This window comes from Lactuca saligna, chromosome 7 (assembly GCF_052625555.1).
Source record: "Lactuca saligna cultivar CGN05327 chromosome 7, ASM5262555v1, whole genome shotgun sequence".
NCBI classification, from domain to species: Eukaryota; Viridiplantae; Streptophyta; class Magnoliopsida; order Asterales; family Asteraceae; genus Lactuca; species Lactuca saligna.
The window spans coordinates 144,550,170-144,570,134 of record NC_136423.1 but is presented as its reverse complement, the minus strand read 5'-3'; the positions used below and the strand labels follow the sequence as shown (position 1 = coordinate 144,570,134).

Sequence of the window (19,965 nt, the reverse complement as noted above, 5' to 3'; positions counted from 1 at the left end):
ATTTGCATAATCATTACCACACCAAAAATAGGTTTTATAAGTCCAAAATAGTTTAGGGTAATGAGTCTAGTCCATTTGCAGCAGCAAAACTCGAAAATCTGCAAACAGGGCCTCCTACTCACCTAGTGCAAGAGCCTAGTCGACAAGTAGGATGAGTTTATACTTGGACTCATCGATTCCTCCCATGGACTCGGCAAGTCCACTGAATAGTGAACAATTTTTCGACTTTTTAAAGCATTTTGCATCAAGTATTATGAAAACAAGCCTTGGATCTGATACCACTAATGGGTTTTGAGCATTCTAACACTCCTATGGTGTACATGCAGCCCTAGAAATCTTGGATCTATGTTTTCTCTATTATACATGCAAATATGATTTTTCCAAGGTTTTCATCCTAACTAACATACCATGGGGTACTTGTAATATAAAACATAGTGAGATGACATACCTTTTTCTTGTGGTTGATTCCTTGGAGCTTCAAGAGCCTAGCACCAATAATGTGGATGCCTCAAGTGGAATCACAACTCACCAAAACACCTTGGAAAACTTGAGAGAATAGTAATCACACTAGAAATCGGCTCACTCTTGTTTTCTCACACACTAGTGCCATTTCATGTGCCAAATACCTCTTTATATAGTATGGAGGACTAGGGTTACATCCATGTAAACCCTAATACCCATTACCTTTCATTTCCATAGGATCTATGGGTTAAAAACTCCATGGACTATTCATGCAAGCTTAGCCCAACCTAAATGAACTTTGCCCATCCTATATATATATATATATATATATATATATATATATATATATATATATATATATATATATATATATATAAGAGTCCATATTTAATTAGTTCCTTTTGATCACTAAATTAATTCTAAATATTCTTGATCAATACTAATTAAATAATATGATTTCATATTATTATATTACAACTTATAATATATTAATAAACCATAGACATACTATTCCAAAAGACTATCCCTACAAATTGTTCCGGTGAAGTGCAACCCAAATGGATCATGCTACTCTCGGGTCGAGTACATACCAATAATAGTTATGGGCTTAGACATCTAATTAAACGGCGTGATAGGCATAGTCTCACGTTGTAAGAATTGTCTAAATGGCAGTTTGATGAATAAGCTCCTTAATCCATTAAGCCATTAATCCACCTCCACCAGAAGGCTTCCTAACACCCCAAGAACAATAAAAATTGATGCTTTAAGGTATTGCATGCTCAATGCAAGACTTGAGCTCAAATTATGGCATTTATGAAGAAAAGAAGGTCAAAACCTCAAGCATGAGCTCAAGCATCACCAAAACTTTAGACCCATCACATATAATTACCAAGGGACTCTAAGGACCCATAATGTTGCTACTTTATGGAGTCCTAACACTTTAACTCATCTAACCATGGATTATCATGCATAAAACGTTAGATCTAGAAACAAGGAATCATAAAGGATGAATCTTGGTTGCTCACAAAGGTCCAAATATGTTGCTAAAAGATGAAAATGAAACTTTCAAGTTAGATCTATGCTCCAAAGGTGATCCCTTCTTCTTCAAGCCACCAAAACACCACCAAAAGCTCAAAAATCTCAAAGAGAGGCTAGGGTTAGGGTTTTTTGTGTTTAAGGATGAAGGAGGTTGGTAATGAACTCTAAAAATGACTTAGAGGAGCTTAAATACAACGGAAACCCTAGAAGATCATGAGTTTGGGCTGCAGCAGTTCTCACGTTGTGGTCCCTTGTGTCTCACGTTGTGAGCCCTTGTGTCTCACGTCATGAGCTCAGCTGAATCTGCATTTTTCAATTATTTAATTATCATGTTGTGACCTCTCTATGGTCACGTCGTAGCACCCGATTTTACCCAAAAACCATGCCTATGATTCCTTGATGGCCTAAATCGGTCCGTTCTGGAAACTGGATGTTATAGTTCAACTTTAGCCAAGTGCCTTAGATGTCGCACTCTCAACACATAAGAGGAGCAAATCCCTTATTTACTACATATGCCTCTTATGTATATCATATCGTACCTAATGATAGCCTTATGACTGTCTGGTTAAAGAGTAAGGAATAACCATATCAATACATAATACTCCTTTCATTTGAGTCCCTAATATGTATATCAAGTTTAAGGATACAAAGATATTAGCTTGTTCAAGAGTTACTCATAACGACGATCCATAAAGTGATCTTGAAACGGGCCATATCCAATACTTGTTCCCCAACAAGTATCTATGAACTTGGTTGCAACCCTTTTCTAGTTTCAACTTATAAAATCCAACCAATCCAATTTATATTAGTCTTCCTTCATATTTGTTCCCACAATTATGATCCACTATGTACCTTTTAAAATAAGTAGTTTTATTCATGGATTTGTTGTTAAATTTCGTAAATTTAGGTCAATTTTCATAATTTTTTTATTCCATTTTATTTCGTTGTTAAATTGCATGAATTTGTTGATAATTTCAAAAAAAAAGTTATATGATATTCAATAAAAACATTATTTCCAATTTACATTTTGTGTGTTTATCCCTATAACCAATTAACTCACATCCGCTTTTTAAGACTTGGGGAGAACTTTGCTTATACTTTGTACTAAACCATCTTTATCTATGGTAGATATTCTCCAAATAACGTATATTGTTCAAAATGTAACAATGATTTGACTTCAAAACTTTTAAAAAGCAAAAACCTAAAGGTGAAAATCTAAAAAATAAATAAATAATAAAAATTTGTAATTTCTTTTCTCTTTTCTTTGCTGGTAAGGTTTCAACTTCCATAACTACTTTTAGCTACAAGATCCACCTGCACAGCCGATTAAACCGTTTCAAACTCCATTTCTAACCTTTCAAGTAAAACTTCAATCAAAGTCCCCTAAAACCCTTCAGATTCATCAAACAAAGAGATCTTTTTTTTAACAAAATTGCTTTTCTTCGTTTCTTATGGTTTAGAATTGCGCAACCAATATGGCAGCCGTGAAGTTGATGTTTCCGGCGATAATGATGGCGACGGTGATCGCCGTTTGTTCATTAGATACAAACCACGTTTTCGATCCATGTTCAGATTCAAAAGTTCGAAGGTGGGATGGATTTACCTTCGGAATCGCATTTTCTTCCAAGGAGTCCTTCTTCTCCAACCAAATTCAGCTTTCACCCTGCGACCGCCGACTCTCCCTCCGTGGAAACGCTACACTCGCCGTCTTCCGCCCAAAAGTTGACGAACTCACTTTCCTCACCGTTAACACCGACTTTAATCCGGTAGGTCACCATTTCCTCTCTTGAATTAATCTTTAACGACATTTGAGAAATTTTACAGGCGAAAGCTGGTGGATATATGGTTGCGTTCGCCGGAAAACAGTATGCAGCAAGATCGATACCTACTTTAGTCGCTGATAAATCAAACATCATCACAAGTTTCACTCTTGTAAGATCAGTATAACTGTAGAACATGAGTACATGAGTACACGAGTAGACGAAGCTTTTATTTGAATTCATTTTTGTCGATTAATTCAACCCTTTTTGATCTTTAAAGGTTCTTGAATTCCAAGAAGGCAGGCTTATAAACTTATACTGGAAGAAAGTGGGATGTAAATCTTGTGCAGAAAGATCAGGCGTTTGCATGAACAATCAAGAATGTGCTATACCAATCTCGAAGTGTGACATTAATGGCGGATCTGTTGATTGTAATCTTAAGGTACAGTTAGCGTTCTCAGGTACAGATAAAGGGTTAGGTGTTCTTGATTCATGGTATGAGGTGCAAAAGCTTCGAGAATATTTGTTGGCTGGTTAGTATAGATATCGATGGCATGGTTATTGGTCACTACCAGTAGAACCATTTTTTTTTTTTTGGTTCGATCAGTTCTTTATCAAGTATGTAGTTTTAGTTTGTGTTATTGTAAATGAGGTTTTCGATTTTTATGAGGATTTATACTTAATGTCCTCGAGTTTTGATGAGTCAAACACCGGTCCTTTTAGGGTTTTATTTTATATATAAAGAGTTTGGTATTGTTAGTGTTTAAAATTAACATTAACAATAATAACAATCACAAAACCTTGAATCTCATAAGAACGAGGCAAGGGAAGACAAGAGATGACAGCCGAAACTGTTTTAAAAGAAAATTTCGGCATACAAAAAGAAAGAAAGAAGAAACGAGATCGTAAGAACAAAAAGTAAAATGATATTTAATTTCTCTTGTGTAAATTCAATACAATTCATGAAAAGTAATTTGTGCAATAAGGAAATGAATCAAACCGTGAATATATGATATTATAAAAAGATCTAACATTGAGTTTCCTCCACAATTCAAAGTCGTTTGTTAATCATCAAAATTCATGGCGCAATAAGTTTTAAATTATTTCAATAAGATTATAGTCGTTTAATGGGGATTCCACCTAAATAAACCCAGGTAAGAGCGGTAGAAAGTTTCCTGATAGCAAAAGCAAGTACCGGACATCAAAGGATGACACGCAAGCACAAAAGCACAAAAAACAGATACCGAACAAACCTAATCGACACCAAATCCCGACAAGGCGAAATCAAATCCCACAAATCTAGCTGAAAGGACTAAAGGCAACATTATTTAAATAGAAACCCCGCAATGCTTAGACGAGCCCCGTATATAAACAAATGCTAGCAGAGGTACAATAGGATTCACCTGAGAACGCACCATCCACCCCCTTCAACCTGATTAACATGATACTGACATCTATGCAAACGCCATCAACAAACATTGTAAGCATAGATATGCAAACTCAAGTGGAGAACCGAACTCCGACCATAGCAATACAAAAAAAAAAAAAAACAAGAGTAAAGGAAAAGAGCAAACATACCATACATGAAAAACGACTAAATAATGCCAAGCACCACACAATATGCAAGCAAACTAGTACTGATGGAAACATGCACTAGCTCCAACACTAAACGTGGAAGAAATAATGAACAGACGAGCAAGACACAAAATCACCAACATAATCAAGAAATCATGTGAACTAATATAATAATTCCCGTACTAGACCAAACTATGATATGTTCGCAGCAAGCACAACACAAAGTGGAGCACCATATATATACCAATGGCAATGGCACTATCCTTACCATAAAGCCAGTATCAAAGCTTTTCGCTAATAATAACGTTGAACAGTTTAGTATAAATGCAAGCCTACAACCAGCCTCTATTGCAACCAATACAATGGCAACAAAACAAGCCAACATCAGTTGCCCAAGAACAATAAGGAGCACAACGGATAAACTAGAATAGGATTCTAAGGTCCGACAAGTCGCCACTGGTAAAAAGTATAATGCCAGAAATAACGAAGTACGATGACACTAGTGATCCAAATGACCATATAGAAAAATACAAATGGAAGATGGATGCCGACTACGTATGTAGACAATAAGTATATTTGCATATTCTTCTCACCAACTATCTCCAAACTAGCAAGATTATTGTATAGAAGTCTACAATCGGATAACATCAGGAGCTTCAATAAAATAAGAGAGGAATTTGTCAGTCACTGAATATAGCAAAGAAAAAACATGGAAGACACATAAGAAATATTAGGTTGGAAAAGGGAAGAAGAAACCGTACAAGCATACACACATTGGTTCAACAAGGCAACATTAAATGCATCCAAATGAGAAAACGATATGGTGGTCTCTATATTCACATACAGACTTAGACCAAGACCATTATTCAAGAAGCTAGTTGGAAAACCACCGAAATCAAAGGACCTAATAGAAAGGGTCCATATTTTTTTTAAGTAAGAAGAGTCAACGATAAAAAAGATGAAAATGGTGGATGAGAAAGGAAAAACCCTAAAGCAACAAGAGAATACCTAATATAAAACAATAAGGACACACAACCAAGTCAAACCAGACATCCTTATAACAAATACCCGTCACGGGACAGCAAAAAATATGGTAAACTCCATGGAACGACATGACACAACACAATCAAATGTGGTATGCTAAAAAGATGGAGCTTATAGAAAGCATCGCCTCACCATTGGAATATAAGGGACACACCAATATTATAAATTTCATGGGCAACTAAACGAACACATCCAGACTTACAAATGAATTAGCTAGAAAGCATCGTGCCACCACAAGATAAAGGAAAGAAGTCAATGAAAGGAGGAATCTTGATGAGTTAATATAGTAACAAGCCGATAATCGATTATCACAAAAAATATAAGGAATACACATTCAACAAATGGGGCTACATTTTGCATAGTCACAGCAGGTAAACCACTCATTATAGAATGATTCATAAATGAAATCCACATTGACAAAACATATTTTGACATAGGAAGCTCCACAGAAATTATGTACAACCACTTGTTCAAGAACTTACCCACAACATGCAAGACAAATTAATACCACCAACATCACATGTTATGAGCTTTGTCGGCCATAGTGTATGGCCAAGAGGAACAGTCACATTACCATTAACATTAGCAGATCACGCCTGATGAACAAGCACTAAAAGAAAGATAAAGTTCATCATGGTATTTATGTATGTATATCACTACTACAAAAAGAGTCAACGGACCCGGTTAAATCGGTTAAAGAACCCAGTTTGCAACCAGATTTCATGTCTGGCGAGTCCTATGTGAAGTTGATAATAGAGCCTAGTTTTAAATTGTGTCTTTTAATCACAAAAAGAGTTTGATTCACTATCATATAATTGGGTCATATAACAATTTTAGTGTCACTTCCCTATGCAGATTAGACCCCAGTTTCCATGTAAATAACCAGGTCTTATAAGACTCTCAACATTGTTTTCATATGCAAATCAGAGTCTGGTTACTTGATAATCAACAAGGTCCTAAGTAAACTAATTTATTTAATAAAATATTAATATTTAAAATATAAATACCAATATCAACAAATTATGTAGGTTACAACTATTCTATAGCTATTTTTGAATTCAACAAATAAAAAGTTCCCAACTTAATTTCTAAATGAATTTTTACATATTAACATCACTAAGAACCTATCTTACAAAACATCTAAGGAGATCCCAAATGTACCCGATAGAGACATCAACATCTTTTCCATTTCCCACAAATATCAATCTGGTTGCATTCATTTGTGCTTCACGTGTAAACCTCTTATGATATATACATGCATCTAAAAGCACCTCCAATGACATATACATACAACCAAAAGCAGTGTTGTAAAACTCGTCGAGTTGGCCGATTACTCTTCTGAGTACTTGCTACTCAGCCCCTTACCGAGGCGAGTTACAAAATCTCGATTACTCCCCGATCGGCCCCTTACTGAAATGAGTAGTGTTGTAAAACCTGGTCAACTCGGTGATTAATATGTACAATATACTTAACGATTTATTATTTAACACACACACACACATACACACACACACACACATATATATATATATATATATATATATATATATATATATATATATATATATATAGAGAGAGAGAGAGAGAGAGAGAGCTAGGTTCAAATGTTTCTAGCAAATAGTGTGTACCTAAATGCACCAATCGGAATTTAGGAATAATAGATCATTGAAAAAATTAAAAAAATGTATAATGGTAAACTTACTATATCTAATTATGGTAAAAAAGAATTCAATTAATATCTCCTTAATTAGTTTAACCCTACAAAGCCAACATCCCTAACCTTAAAGAGTACGACAGCTTCCTCAAATCATCGATACCTCTGTTCCTCCTTTCCACCAGAAATCGATCCTTACATCCGAGCACCACCGTCGGCCTATTATCCACCATCATGAAAGAAACTTCTAGATCCTCTATTCGACTACTCTTCTTCCTCATATTCATGTTCGTCGGCCTCTTGCTTTCCATACGTTTGCTAGACGCTAACGGAAATGTCCCGGATTTGGATCTCATGTTTGATTGCGTTAAGTGGCCAATCATCTTGAAGAAGTACTATCTTGGCCCTAATGCAGTTGCTCGATTGTGCACCCCAATCTACTAGGTATTTAATACTTTCCCTCTTCGGATATAAATATCTGAATATTGCTATGCTCTTGTACTAATCAATACATGTTTTTTTAGTTGTATCTCCAGTTCCCGACCACCAAGAAACTGAATTAGTAAGACTCTCACTAATTTTTTTTAAAAAACTGAAGAAGCACACCACGTGTTCGATAAAAAACATAGTTGAAATCTAGGTTTTTTTAATGCATCTTGATGTCGATCATTTTGCTAGAATGGAATACCGAATTCTAATTTTGTCATAATAGAATCTTGAATTCGTTGTCAACTTAAGCAGTGAATCACTGTAACCAATTCTGTCATAATAAAATTGGTTTATATTCTTGTTATTGGTCTCGATTCTTATGGAATAACATCTTAAATAATGAAACATTACATTCTTTCAGAATAATATACATTGCAAGTTTAGGGATGATTGTTAATGTTGGTTTGTAGAAATTACAGTTATATTCTATTTGAATGTATATCACATTCTATTAGAACTTATTGTTTTATTCTATTTAATGCACTAAAATTTTTAATATTTCAAAGTTGATTATGTTTGCCTTGTGAATTTAGGTTTTGAAGAGGTTGTCATTAATGTGGAAAATAAAGAAAACATGGAGCATGGAGAACGATAATATTCTTTCGGAATAGAGTAGTGCTTTTGTTAGATTTTGATGTTTTTTCTTTTTTAAAACATTATTAGTCATAATTTTTTTAGAATGATTATAATAATTGTTTATAGTGTTTTTCTTTACGGATGAATGTAAATAATGATTCTTAAAGAATAAAATTCGTATCATTTAGAAAATGTTATTTTTGATAATATGTTGTATAATTCTTTAAGCATGTTTAATATAAAAAGTATATTGAATGAAACAATATTATGCAAAAATAAAACCGCAAATATATTTACTAGTTTATTGTTGACTGTTTGTCATTCTGACAGAATAAAATCGGTTATTATTAAAAATAATATTAAAATTTAACTAGAATTAATTTAAAAAAATCAGATTTTTTAAAAACAAGGGAATTAATGATCCCTTAAAATTCAAAAATTTCCTTTTTTAAAATAGGTTAGTTGACCAAAATACCCTTTTGTTGAAATTTGTATGATTATATGATACATGTTACCATATTGTAATATTATAGACCTTCAGATCATGATTGTTGATTCTATTCATCTGATGGTCCAGATCTATGCATTCTGGCACACAATAGTTACTAAAAACAATATAACCATATATATATATATATATATATATATATATATATATATATATATATATATATATATATCTTAAATTTTCAGTAATTATTCGTAAGGTGAGATCATTATGTGTTTTTTAAGTTTTGTGTATTCACATGTATCTAATTTTGTTATATATTTCGATCAACTTAAGATTTTAACTTATAATTTTGACATATATAAGTTCGCTAAAAATATTTCTACATGAATTACAGAATCCGAGTACTCCTGAGTACTCGCTACTTGATAGTCGGTTGAACAGGTACCGAGTAACGATTTCTACAACCTTGGCTAAAAGTGCCAGTTTTAAGCTGGGAAACGGGTTATTTAAGTATAACATATACCTCGGTTCTTTCAGTTAAACCGGGTCGTATAGCTTTTCCTTTATAAGTCCTGGTTTTTTCATAATATATCCTAGTTTTCCAAGAAATCGGGTCCTATTTGGCGATTCCTATAACGTGTTTCGTAGTTGTGTGTGTATGTTTGTGTGTGTATACACACACACACAAACACACACACACCATTACCTTAAAAGCTCATTTTTAGAAGGACAGTCATGCAACAATTCCAAGCAGTAGCTTCAACGATTCATGGAGTAGTTAAATTACATACAAGAGTAGGAATTTGAACAATAATTGGCACTCCCAACACAAGGTTAAGAACAAATTATGAACGTAAAAAATCATGTCGTACACCAACCCAAAAAGTAGGACGCCAAATTCCATATGTAGCAAAAAAATCTACACAAAGACAAAATTCGAAAATCCTTACGTCTAAAGAAACAAACAAGGAAAGAAGGAGAATTCAATGAAAATTTAGAAACACCATGGAAACTGGTAAAAAGCCCAACCAAAGGATCTTTACTACGAGTAAAAGATATGTTGCAAGTAATCGGCGATTTAAGGTAGATGGTAAACATTAAAATAGACGAAAGACAAAGGAAAACTGGTAAACAAACAGAATAACAAAACAACTAATGATGACTCAGTCAAAATCAATAAGCAAATAGCCAACCTAAAGCTAACACTACTAAAATATAGATCTTTAATGACACACGAACCATGAGACGTACTAGTTTTATGATACGTAAAAGTGTGTCCTAAAAATAATGTCAGCTCTCCCAAAATATGAAAGATTCAAGACAAATATTTTTGTGTGTCCTACAATTAGTATCATAACATAAAAAATAAAAACAAGGAGAGCACCTATCATACAACGCGTGTCATGTAAACATGTCAATTTATATTTTTTTTAGGAACGCACGTCCATTCCTATGATCATCACAAAATCACGACCAACAACCAAGATTTTTTGTTCACAATTCATTACGCACGATTGTGGACGAGCATTTCACTCTTGATTTCCCTAAATCTTTCTCCTTTTCCACTTCAACCTTGTAAGAATCCATGGAAAGATTGCTTAATGTGCTTGTATATATATCTATAGAATGTGATTGCATAGAGTCAAATAAATGGTCTAGAACATTAATATCATTATAAACTTAGATGTTTCTTAAGTGAATAAACTAAGATTATTATGATAAGGACAAGCAAAGAGCCTTTTGATAGGGAATAAGATTACTCCATGTCAAGTGTATGTCAAGTGTTACGTTCATATATTATATTATATTTACATATTATCTTAGACAAAAATATTTTAAACTTGAAGTATGTTAGACAATTTTATATTTTATAAATTTTGAAATTCGATTTTTGTCTAAAATGTAAAATCTCTATATCTCACTAGACTTTATGTTTTACATACTTCTTTTTTAAATGACATGTACCTAAGTTGACAATGAATAAATTTGTAATTTATCGTATATTTAAAAGATTATTACAACTAAATTTCATCTTAATTTTTTCAACTAATTCATTTAAAAATTCAAAACCAATAAATTACAAAATATCTATAAATTCTAAAACATTTCAAAACAATCTACAAACCGTTTACTCTTTTTTTTTTTTTACTTAAAAAACATAAAGAAAATAATAATTTCATTAGTATTTTATTTGTCTTTTTCCAGGATGGATATTGTGAGTGACCACGTGGATCTGTCAATAACTGTATCTCGGTCTCCCTCTTCCACGGCGGATGAAACCAAACGGCTACAGCAACGTCGCCACAAGAAATCCCACAAACTCTCGTTTTCATGATCCCAAAATTTTGGATTACGAATTCGATGAGATCATGCCCCCCAATCGATTCATTTTCGCTTCAGCCTCATTACAATTCAGATTCATCACAATCTACTATTTGTTTCATAACGATTAACGAACCATGTTCTCAATCAAGCATTAGGGTTTAATACAATCCAACATTATGGAAACATTACAGGATCTGATCGAAGAAGCAAAGCTTCGTACTGTATGGTGGGCTATTTGTATTTTTGCTGTCACGTACTTTTTAACCCGTAAGTTTCTTCGGTTTTTTTTTTTTTTTTTGATCATGTAAATTTTTTCCTGTTTTGTTGATTTTATTTCAAATTAGGATGTGTTATTGTATGAATTTGTGATAATTCAGCGTTAGCGAACGTATTGCGTCAATTGTTAAGCGAGAAAACTGCATCTGAACGCTGATTAATGAATGGTTTAATTGTTACAGACACCAGTAAATCGATGTGGATGAATGTTCCTATAGCAATTCTTCTGGTATCAGGCGTTCACATTTTAATAACCGAAGTGGATTTCCATTGGAAGATCAGGAAATCACGGCGACATTCATATCTAGCACACTTGGAGAAAAAACAATTGTCTGTGAATGATTCTCGTCTCAACACCTTGCCTCCTCCACCTAAATGGAAACGGAAGATTGATTCTCCAGTAGTTGAGGCTGCCATGGAAGATTTTACTAACAAGATTTTACAAGAATTTGTGGTTGATCTCTGGTATTCAGATATAACACCTGACAAGGAAGCTCCACAGCTCATACATGCTATTATCATGGATATTCTTGCTGAAATTTCCATGAGAGTCAAAGACATAAACCTTGTTGACATGCTAACAAGGTTTGTACTTCTAGAATCCTTTCTTAGTAGGCAATTTGAAACTTGAATCAATTGGGAATATTCTGATTGTTTCAGGGATGTAGTTGACCTAATAGGGGATCACCTAGAGCTTTTCAGGAAAAACCAAGCTTCTATTGGGAGGGATGTTATGGTGACACTATCTTCTGAAGAAAGAGATGAAAGGTTGAAACACCATCTCATGGCTTCAAAGGAGCTTCATCCAGCTTTGATATCTCCCGAGAGTGAGTACAAGGTGTGAGATGAGAGTTCTGATGTAAGATTATCACTATCTTCATTCATGTTTTGTGAATGCTTTCTGATTTATGATTCTTATCTTGTAGTTTCTTAAGCGGATTATGGGAGCACTTTTGGCTGCAGTTCTTAGACCACGTGAAGCTCAATGCCCTTTAGTTCGATGCATTACACGAGAGCTTTTAACATGCTTAGTAATGGAACCTGTAATGAGATTCGCAAGCCCTGGGTGAGTTTTCAAGAATCCTACTCTTTCTAATTTCTATTTCTCCACACTTTCAACTTTTGATTTATACACTTTTTACAACAGGCGTATCAATGAGTTGATTGAGGGTATTTTTCTTGCTACAAATAAGGGAGAGAAAGAAACAGCTGATGATCAATCTAATGTCACTGTTCAACCCCAGAATCAACCTTCTGTTACAAACAATGAAAAAGGTCCAGAGTCAAACAGTGGGTCTTCTTCTAGTCAAAAGTTAGAGAAAACACCATCTACTTCTAACATTCAAAAGGAATCTTCTACAACTGTAAACCCATCTGCCACCATGGCTAGTGGGCCCATCCAAGATGACTCAATGCCTACACGGACTTCTGATTGGGCCCGTGTTCTTGAAGCAGCAACCCAAAGAAGGACAGAAGTTCTTCAACCAGAGAATCTTGAAAACATGTGGACTAAAGGAAGAAACTATATGAAGAAATCTCAAAAGAATTCTGCTTCAGGTATCATAAAAGGTGGAATCAATGAGAATTCTAATCTTGATACAGGATTTGATCAACAAAGAGACCAAATTCTTGATGGTGGACAAAACAAGACACCAACTCGGTTATCTTTAGTTGATGACAATTTAAATTTTGATTTTGGAAGTAATGGGAAGTTGAAGAGATTAAATAGTGCATCTGAGTCAAACATTCAAACTTTAAGTGAAACTGCATCTCCAATTCAAGTTGGAGGAACTGGAACTATTATCCCAGAGTTCTATAGTGTGAATCCTGGAAGAGATAATGATGCACAAAGTGTTAATAATATTGCTTCTGATAATAAACTGATAAGAACTGAAGGGTATGTTCCAAAGCTTAGGTGTCGGGTAAGATTATTCTCCTTTATTCTTAATTTCTTATTTTATATTTTATAAAACCCTTTATTTTATAACAAATTCATTTCATTCTACAGGTTTTAGGAGCATTCTTTGAGAATATTGACTCAAAGTCCTTTGCAGTGTATTCAATTGCAGTGACAGATGCTGATAACAAAACTTGGTTTGTGAAAAGAAGGTGTGTTATTACTAATTTCTTTAACTACCCTTTAAATTTCCTACTTATTGTATCAAATATTTGTATTTAGTATTATTTTTCCATTTTATAAACAGATACAGGAATTTTGAAAGATTACACAGACATCTTAAGGATATTCCCAATTACACATTACATTTGCCACCTAAAAGAATATTCTCATCTAGCACAGAAGATGCATTTGTTCACCAACGATGTATACAGCTTGATAAATATCTCAAAGTATGCTCCTACATTTATCTTTATATTGAAAAAATCATTATATTTTGAGAGATTTTGTTCTTTAATCACTTATACTTTATTATTTTGGGTTAATCTCAAAAAAGACCTTATATTTTGTGTTTTTTCCGGATTAAACCTCAAATTTATTTTTTGCCTGAAAAAGACCTTGTATTTTTTTATTTTTTCCGAGTTGGCCCTTTTAGTCATTTTTTGCCAAAAAAAAATTGTAAAATTTGAGGGTTCTTCCGAAAAAAACTAAAAAAAGTTGAGGGTTTTTTGGAAGCATTTAGAAGCTTGAGGGTTTTTTCCGGAAAAAAAAAATACAAAGTTGAGGGCTTTTTCGGAAAAAATGAAAAAATGCAAGGTCTTTTTTTACATGTTATATCAAATTGGCTAATTTGGAAAATTACCTATGAAAAAGGTTCATTTTGAAAAAAATATGAAACTTTTATGCTTTGATTGAAAAAAAATAATAAAGTATTAGTTATAAATCATGATATGTCAATTTTATATATGAAAAAAAAATTGTTGTTTTGAAGGAACTTTTGTCTATTGCTAATATTGCTGAGCAACACGAAGTATGGGACTTCTTGAGCATGTCTTCAAAGGTCTCTCTCTCTCTCTCTCTCTCTCTCTCTCTCTCTCTCTCTATATATATATATATATATATATATGTATATATATATATATATATATATATATATATATTCACTTTTTTATAATATTCAAAATTAGTATTTTTAAAGTATATTTATTATTAACACACCACAGAGTTACTCTTTTGGAAGGTCATCGTCTGCAGTGAGAGCCTTAGCAGGTATGTTTAATTTTTATCTATATTCCAAACAGTTCATTCACTCCAAAAACAAACAACACTACTTTCAAATTATTTTTTAGGTCATAAAATAAAAGACCTTATATTTTGTGTTTTTTTCCGGATTAAACCTCATTTTTATTTTTTTCATGAAAAAGTCATTATATTTTTTTCATTTTTTCCGAAAAAAACCCCTCAACTTTGTCTTTTTTCCGAAAAAAACCCTTAGGGTGCGTTTGGTTGTGGGAAATTTTCCAGTTTTCTAGGAAAATTTTCCAATAAAAACGGAAATTTTGAAAACGCATTTGGTTCGTTCAGTTTTCCAAAGTTTTCTAAGAAAATGAAAATTTTCAGTTTTCCAAATTGTATGTAAATTAGAAAAGTGATTTTTACAGTTTTTCAAATTTCTAAGATGGAAAATAAAAACTCCACCCGTTCCAACCAAACGCGTTTTCATTGAAAATTGAAAATGAAAAATCAACCCTATTTTCTGAAAACATTTTCATAGAAAATGAAAACAGTTTTCCACAACCAAACGCACCCTTAACCTTCTAAATGTTTCCAAATAAATCCTCAACTCTTTTAGTTTTTCCTAAAGAAAAACCCCTCACAGTCTACAACTTTTTTTTAGAGTTAATATCAAAAAAGACCTTATATTTTGTGTTTTTCCGGATTAAACCTCAAATTTATTTATTTTTTTGCCTAAAAAAGACCTTGTATTTTTCATTTTTTCCGACCTGGCCCTTTAGTCATTTTTTCCAAAAAAAAAAATTGTAATATGCGAGGGTTTTTTCGAGAAAAACTAAAAAAGTTGAGGGTTTATTTGGAAGCATTTAAAAGGCTGATGGTTTTTTTCGGGAAAAAAAAAAAAAAAAAAAAAAAAAGACAAAGTTGAAGGTTTTTTTCAGAAAAATGAAAAAATACAAGGCCTTTTTCAGAAAGAAAAAAAAAATTGAGTTTTAATCCGGAAAAAACACAAAATACAAGGTCTTTGATGAGATCAACCCTATTTTTTATTACATCATAATAGTTTAGGTTTTTTTGCACACCCCTTTGATTCTATTACAAAAAAGTAATAACAAATTTGATAACTTAAAGTGTTTATATAAAGAACTTTTTCAAAATCATCAATATACTACACGTGGACAATGACATGGCATAAAAACTTGTTTACTTCCGCCATGTCATCATAATTCAAACCAATAGGTCAATTTTTCAAATTACTTGATTATTATTATTATTATTTTGGTCAAAAACAGTCAACGTGGATGATGCTGTGGATGACATTGTACGCCAATTCAAAGGTGGAATAATGAGAAAATCCGTGGGCCCAGGTGGGTCCCCTTCCGAATTTTCTTCATCTTCTTCTTCAGCTGCAAACAGAAACATGACATGGGAAACAAATGAAGCTACTAATGATTCACCATTAAAGCAACCTATTTTTGATATGGGAAACAATAACATTGTTTCTGATTATGAAGAAAGTGAAAAAGATAATAATAAGACAATCATTAACAATGAGGAAATGGAATCAATGGGACAAGTTTACGGGGGCTATTTGGACAATGAGGTGAATTTTAAATCAGGAGTTTCACCAAAAATTGTTAATAAAAATGATGAACAGAATAAAAATTTGGTTTTGGAAAAGAAAAATAGTTCAGAGGTCAGATCTGAAGTACTCACAATGGCTGCAAATTTTCCTTCAACTTCTAAAGAAGATCCACTTGGTATGCCGGCAGAGGTAAATATATATATTCTAAATTTTTTATATAAATTTTATATTCGGATTATCATTTATTCATTTATCTCTATAATATAAATTAATCTTAGCTTTAACTAGTAAGTTGCTATCGGAACCAAACTTGGGTAACTACGAAAGTATAGGGACCAAACTTGTAAATATACAGAAGTCTTGTGCCCAAAGTGTGAAACCAAATAAGTGTAGGGACAAAACATGGGAATATATTGCCAGGGGAGGGGGTAATCTGCAAATTTTATAAACATATAGACCGTTTCTGCAAAAAAAAAAAAAAAAAATCAGCACAGCTATTGTAATTTATTTTCTACATAGAGACTAAATCTGCAAACATACAAAAGTCTTAAGTATTAAACACATGGACAATTTCTGTAGAAACAATATGCATAGGGACCTTTTCTGTAAATTACAGGGACTGGTTTTGTAATTTATTTTATACATAAAGACCAAAACTGCTAAAATATTAAATTATTGTGGCCAAAACATGAAACTGAAAAATATATACCAAATTTGGTCATTCAAGCTTGAATGTTATGTATTATTTTTTAGTGTGTTATTTGTTATGATATGTTATATGTAATGTTCTTTACTTGGTGTTTGTTGTTATGAATTATGTTGTATAATGTTATGGATATTTAGTTTATTATATGTAAAATAGTAAATTTGGTGTTAATTTTATTATTAGTATGATAATTAATTCGAAAATCATTACATACGGATAATTTACTTTTGTTGTAAGAAAAATTAAATATCTAATGTTGTAAATCTCTAATAACGTAATTTATTTATTGCAATACAAAAATGTGATTCAAATTTGCAAAAAAAAAAAAAAAACCTAATAAATATAAAGTAATATTATGAAAGCCTTTTGTGATTTTTGTCTGAAGCCATTATTTTGTTTTTCACTTTTATATATATATATATTTTTTTTTTTTGTTACAGTGGAGCCCACCTAATGTAAGTGTTCCTTTGCTAAATTTGGTAGACAAGATATTTCAACTCAACAGAAGAGGTTGGTTGAGGTTAGTTATTTTCTTCTTATTTTTTTGTCAAAAAAAAAATCTATTGATTTAATATTTTCAACAAGAACCAAAGAATTACAAAGTGATGGTCCATGATACCATTAATAGATTCAACAAGAACCAATGGATTACATAATGACCATTTTACCCTTTACACACACTCCTACAATCATATATGGTTGTGTGTAAGGGTAAAATGGTAATTTAGATAGAAAAGCTTGTAAAATCATATTTTGTTTACACAGACGACAGGTTTTTTGGATGTCAAAGCAAATATTACAACTGATGATGGAAGATGCTATTGATGATTGGCTGTTGAGACAGATTCAATTGCTTAGGAGAGATGACATTGTTGCTCAAGGCATCCGTTGGATCCAAGATGTAAGTTTTTAATAATTTTGATGATTCAAATTTTGTATTTACTTAAAAACTAAAATGTCAAATATGTTAAGATTCTATGGCCCGAAGGCACGTTTTTTCTAAAAGTAAAGTCAAGTCAAACGGATTCTTCTCAAGCAAATGAAGGCAGCAAGGCTAATAAACAAGGGTCGTTTGAGGAGCAACTTGAGGCTGCCCGAAGAGCTAGTGATATAAAAAAGATGATATTTAGTGAGTATTTATTTATTTCTATTTTTTTTCCTTTTGTTTTCATTTGTTAAAGAAAGACAAAATTGTAAAAATGGTCCCTGTGGTTTGCTATTTTCTATGAATAAGGTTCAAACGTTTGAAAATTTTCAGATATGGTCCTTTTCAGCTAGTTTTATCATGAATTTGGTCCCTGTAAAATTTGAAATGTTTAATATACCTTTTTAGTTTCTTTTTCCCTTTATTTCTATTTTTTATTAACAAAAATGGTAAAACAATTAAAAATAAAGTGAAAAAGAAACCAAAAAGGTAAAATAGATATTTCAAGTTTTTCAAGGACCAAATTTACTGTAAAACTAACTGAAAATGACCATATCTGTAACTTTTCAAATGTTTGGACTTCAGTCACAGAAAATGACAAATCACATGGATCATTTTTGTAATTTTGTCAAAAAAAAATTATAACTTAGGCAATCAAATTATATAAGTTTCATATATTTTTCCAGATTAACAAATTTGACATGTTATATCCCGTCAAATTGGTTAAACTGAATGAAATATATATATATATATAATCTTCTTTTTTCAGAGGGTGCACCTACTACATTGGTGAGCTTGATTGGACGTAAGCAATACAAGCGATGTGCTAAAGATGTGTATTATTTTCTCCAGGTAATTAATTAAATAAACACTAATCTTTTTCATTAATTATTAAATATTAAAAAAAATGAAGAGTGTAAAGAATTTTTTTTATTATTATTAAAAATGCAGTCTGCTGTATGTTTGAAGCAACTCGCGTATGGTTTACTTGAACTTGTACTTATAACGGTTTTTCCAGAGCTTCAAGAGATTATATCAAATGTTCATGAGAAGCAAAAAGGTCAAGGAGTGTAGTAGATTTTAATGCAAAAGTTTTGATAATGTTTATTGTTTAGAAATTGACATTTAATTGTACAAAAAGTGTAGTTAGAATTTGTATAGACGTTTCACAATTCAATTCACACGCATTCACCTCCTTTCATATAATCCATGTTTAGGCTGTATGACTCCTTGAGACTTTTATGTTCAATCCAATGTAGCATCATTTGGCGCCATATGTGGGAGTTTATAGCACTATTATACATCCTCATCGTCTTTTCCAAAGTTCTTAATAAGTATGTGTCATCTCGTGATATGGATGGGTGTAAGAATGGTTTGTGTAAAATGGGTGACATGGAAGTTAATCAATGAATCTTCGTGTCCTTAAGCATTTGTGTAGGAAGTAGTAAGAAAAGATGTTGGACTTTTCTCCACGACATCTTGATGCGCATAAACATTTATCTTCTTGGGCTAAAATGGGAGATGGTGGTATGAATGACAAATTCATCACGTTCAAGAATAAACATGGAATTCGGATTAAAGATTAAAATAAGACTTTAAAGTGTGATATGTTGTTATCATTATCTGTCACCACCACCACCTTTTGGTCACCAGACTTTGCCACTACCACCACCCTTGACTACTAGTCTTTGCCACAACCACCACGTTCGACCACCACTCTCTGCTGAAAAAATAAAAACATCACCACCACCACCCGTCGGAATATCAGAACCTTATATGTTCATTGTCGGAATATCTTAACATCACCACTGTCACTGTCTCTCTTTCTCTCCGCCAAAGCTGACACCGTCTCTCTCCTTCTTTGGCGACATCGTCTCTCTCCTTCTCTCTAACACTGGCACCCTTCTAATTTTACGATACCCTAGCGCCGCCACCCTTCTCATCCAGAACTAGGATTTTTGTCTTCAAG

The 19,965-nt window shown here is 32.6% G+C and overlaps 2 protein-coding genes and 1 long non-coding RNA gene across 3 annotated transcripts; 2 read left to right on the top strand and 1 right to left on the bottom strand.

Annotated features, from left to right (window-relative positions):
• The first annotated feature begins 2,785 nt into the window (after positions 1-2,785).
• On the top strand, positions 2,786-3,948 carry LOC145005687 (uncharacterized). The gene is made up of 3 exons (XM_078964803.1): positions 2,786-3,266; positions 3,325-3,432; positions 3,541-3,948. Exons 1-3 carry the CDS (start codon positions 2,976-2,978, stop codon positions 3,796-3,798), a joined length of 657 nt encoding a protein of 218 aa, XP_078820929.1. The 5' UTR covers positions 2,786-2,975; the 3' UTR covers positions 3,799-3,948.
• A 1,087-nt stretch (positions 3,949-5,035) lies between these two features.
• On the bottom strand, positions 5,036-6,157 carry LOC145006442 (uncharacterized). The gene is made up of 2 exons (XR_013662901.1): positions 6,082-6,157; positions 5,036-5,489 (listed from the first exon to the last, which is right to left on the bottom strand). It is a non-coding gene; the product is annotated as an uncharacterized LOC145006442 (long non-coding RNA).
• Positions 6,158-11,300: 5,143 nt separating this feature from the next.
• Positions 11,301-19,202, top strand: LOC145006277 (uncharacterized). The gene is made up of 15 exons (XM_078965371.1): positions 11,301-11,641; positions 11,833-12,235; positions 12,311-12,488; positions 12,577-12,716; positions 12,798-13,572; positions 13,659-13,759; positions 13,855-13,999; positions 14,539-14,607; positions 14,771-14,816; positions 16,073-16,554; positions 17,512-17,591; positions 17,837-17,972; positions 18,044-18,200; positions 18,766-18,848; positions 18,948-19,202. Exons 1-15 carry the CDS (start codon positions 11,551-11,553, stop codon positions 19,068-19,070), a joined length of 3,009 nt encoding a protein of 1,002 aa, XP_078821497.1. The 5' UTR covers positions 11,301-11,550; the 3' UTR covers positions 19,071-19,202.
• The last annotated feature ends 763 nt before the right edge of the window (positions 19,203-19,965 follow it).

Excerpts from the sequence above, each read along its gene's own strand:
- LOC145005687 (XM_078964803.1), top strand. The coding sequence starts at position 2,976 with ATGGCAGCCGTGAAGTTGATGTTTCCGGCGATAATGATGGCGACGGTG. Across the intron at positions 3,267-3,324 it reads TTAACACCGACTTTAATCCG|GCGAAAGCTGGTGGATATAT; the intron begins GTAGGTCACCAT and ends GAAATTTTACAG. Across the intron at positions 3,433-3,540 it reads TCATCACAAGTTTCACTCTT|GTTCTTGAATTCCAAGAAGG; the intron begins GTAAGATCAGTA and ends TGATCTTTAAAG.
- LOC145006277 (XM_078965371.1), top strand. The coding sequence starts at position 11,551 with ATGGAAACATTACAGGATCTGATCGAAGAAGCAAAGCTTCGTACTGTA. Across the intron at positions 12,236-12,310 it reads CTTGTTGACATGCTAACAAG|GGATGTAGTTGACCTAATAG; the intron begins GTTTGTACTTCT and ends TGATTGTTTCAG. Across the intron at positions 18,201-18,765 it reads TATAAAAAAGATGATATTTA|AGGGTGCACCTACTACATTG; the intron begins GTGAGTATTTAT and ends TTCTTTTTTCAG.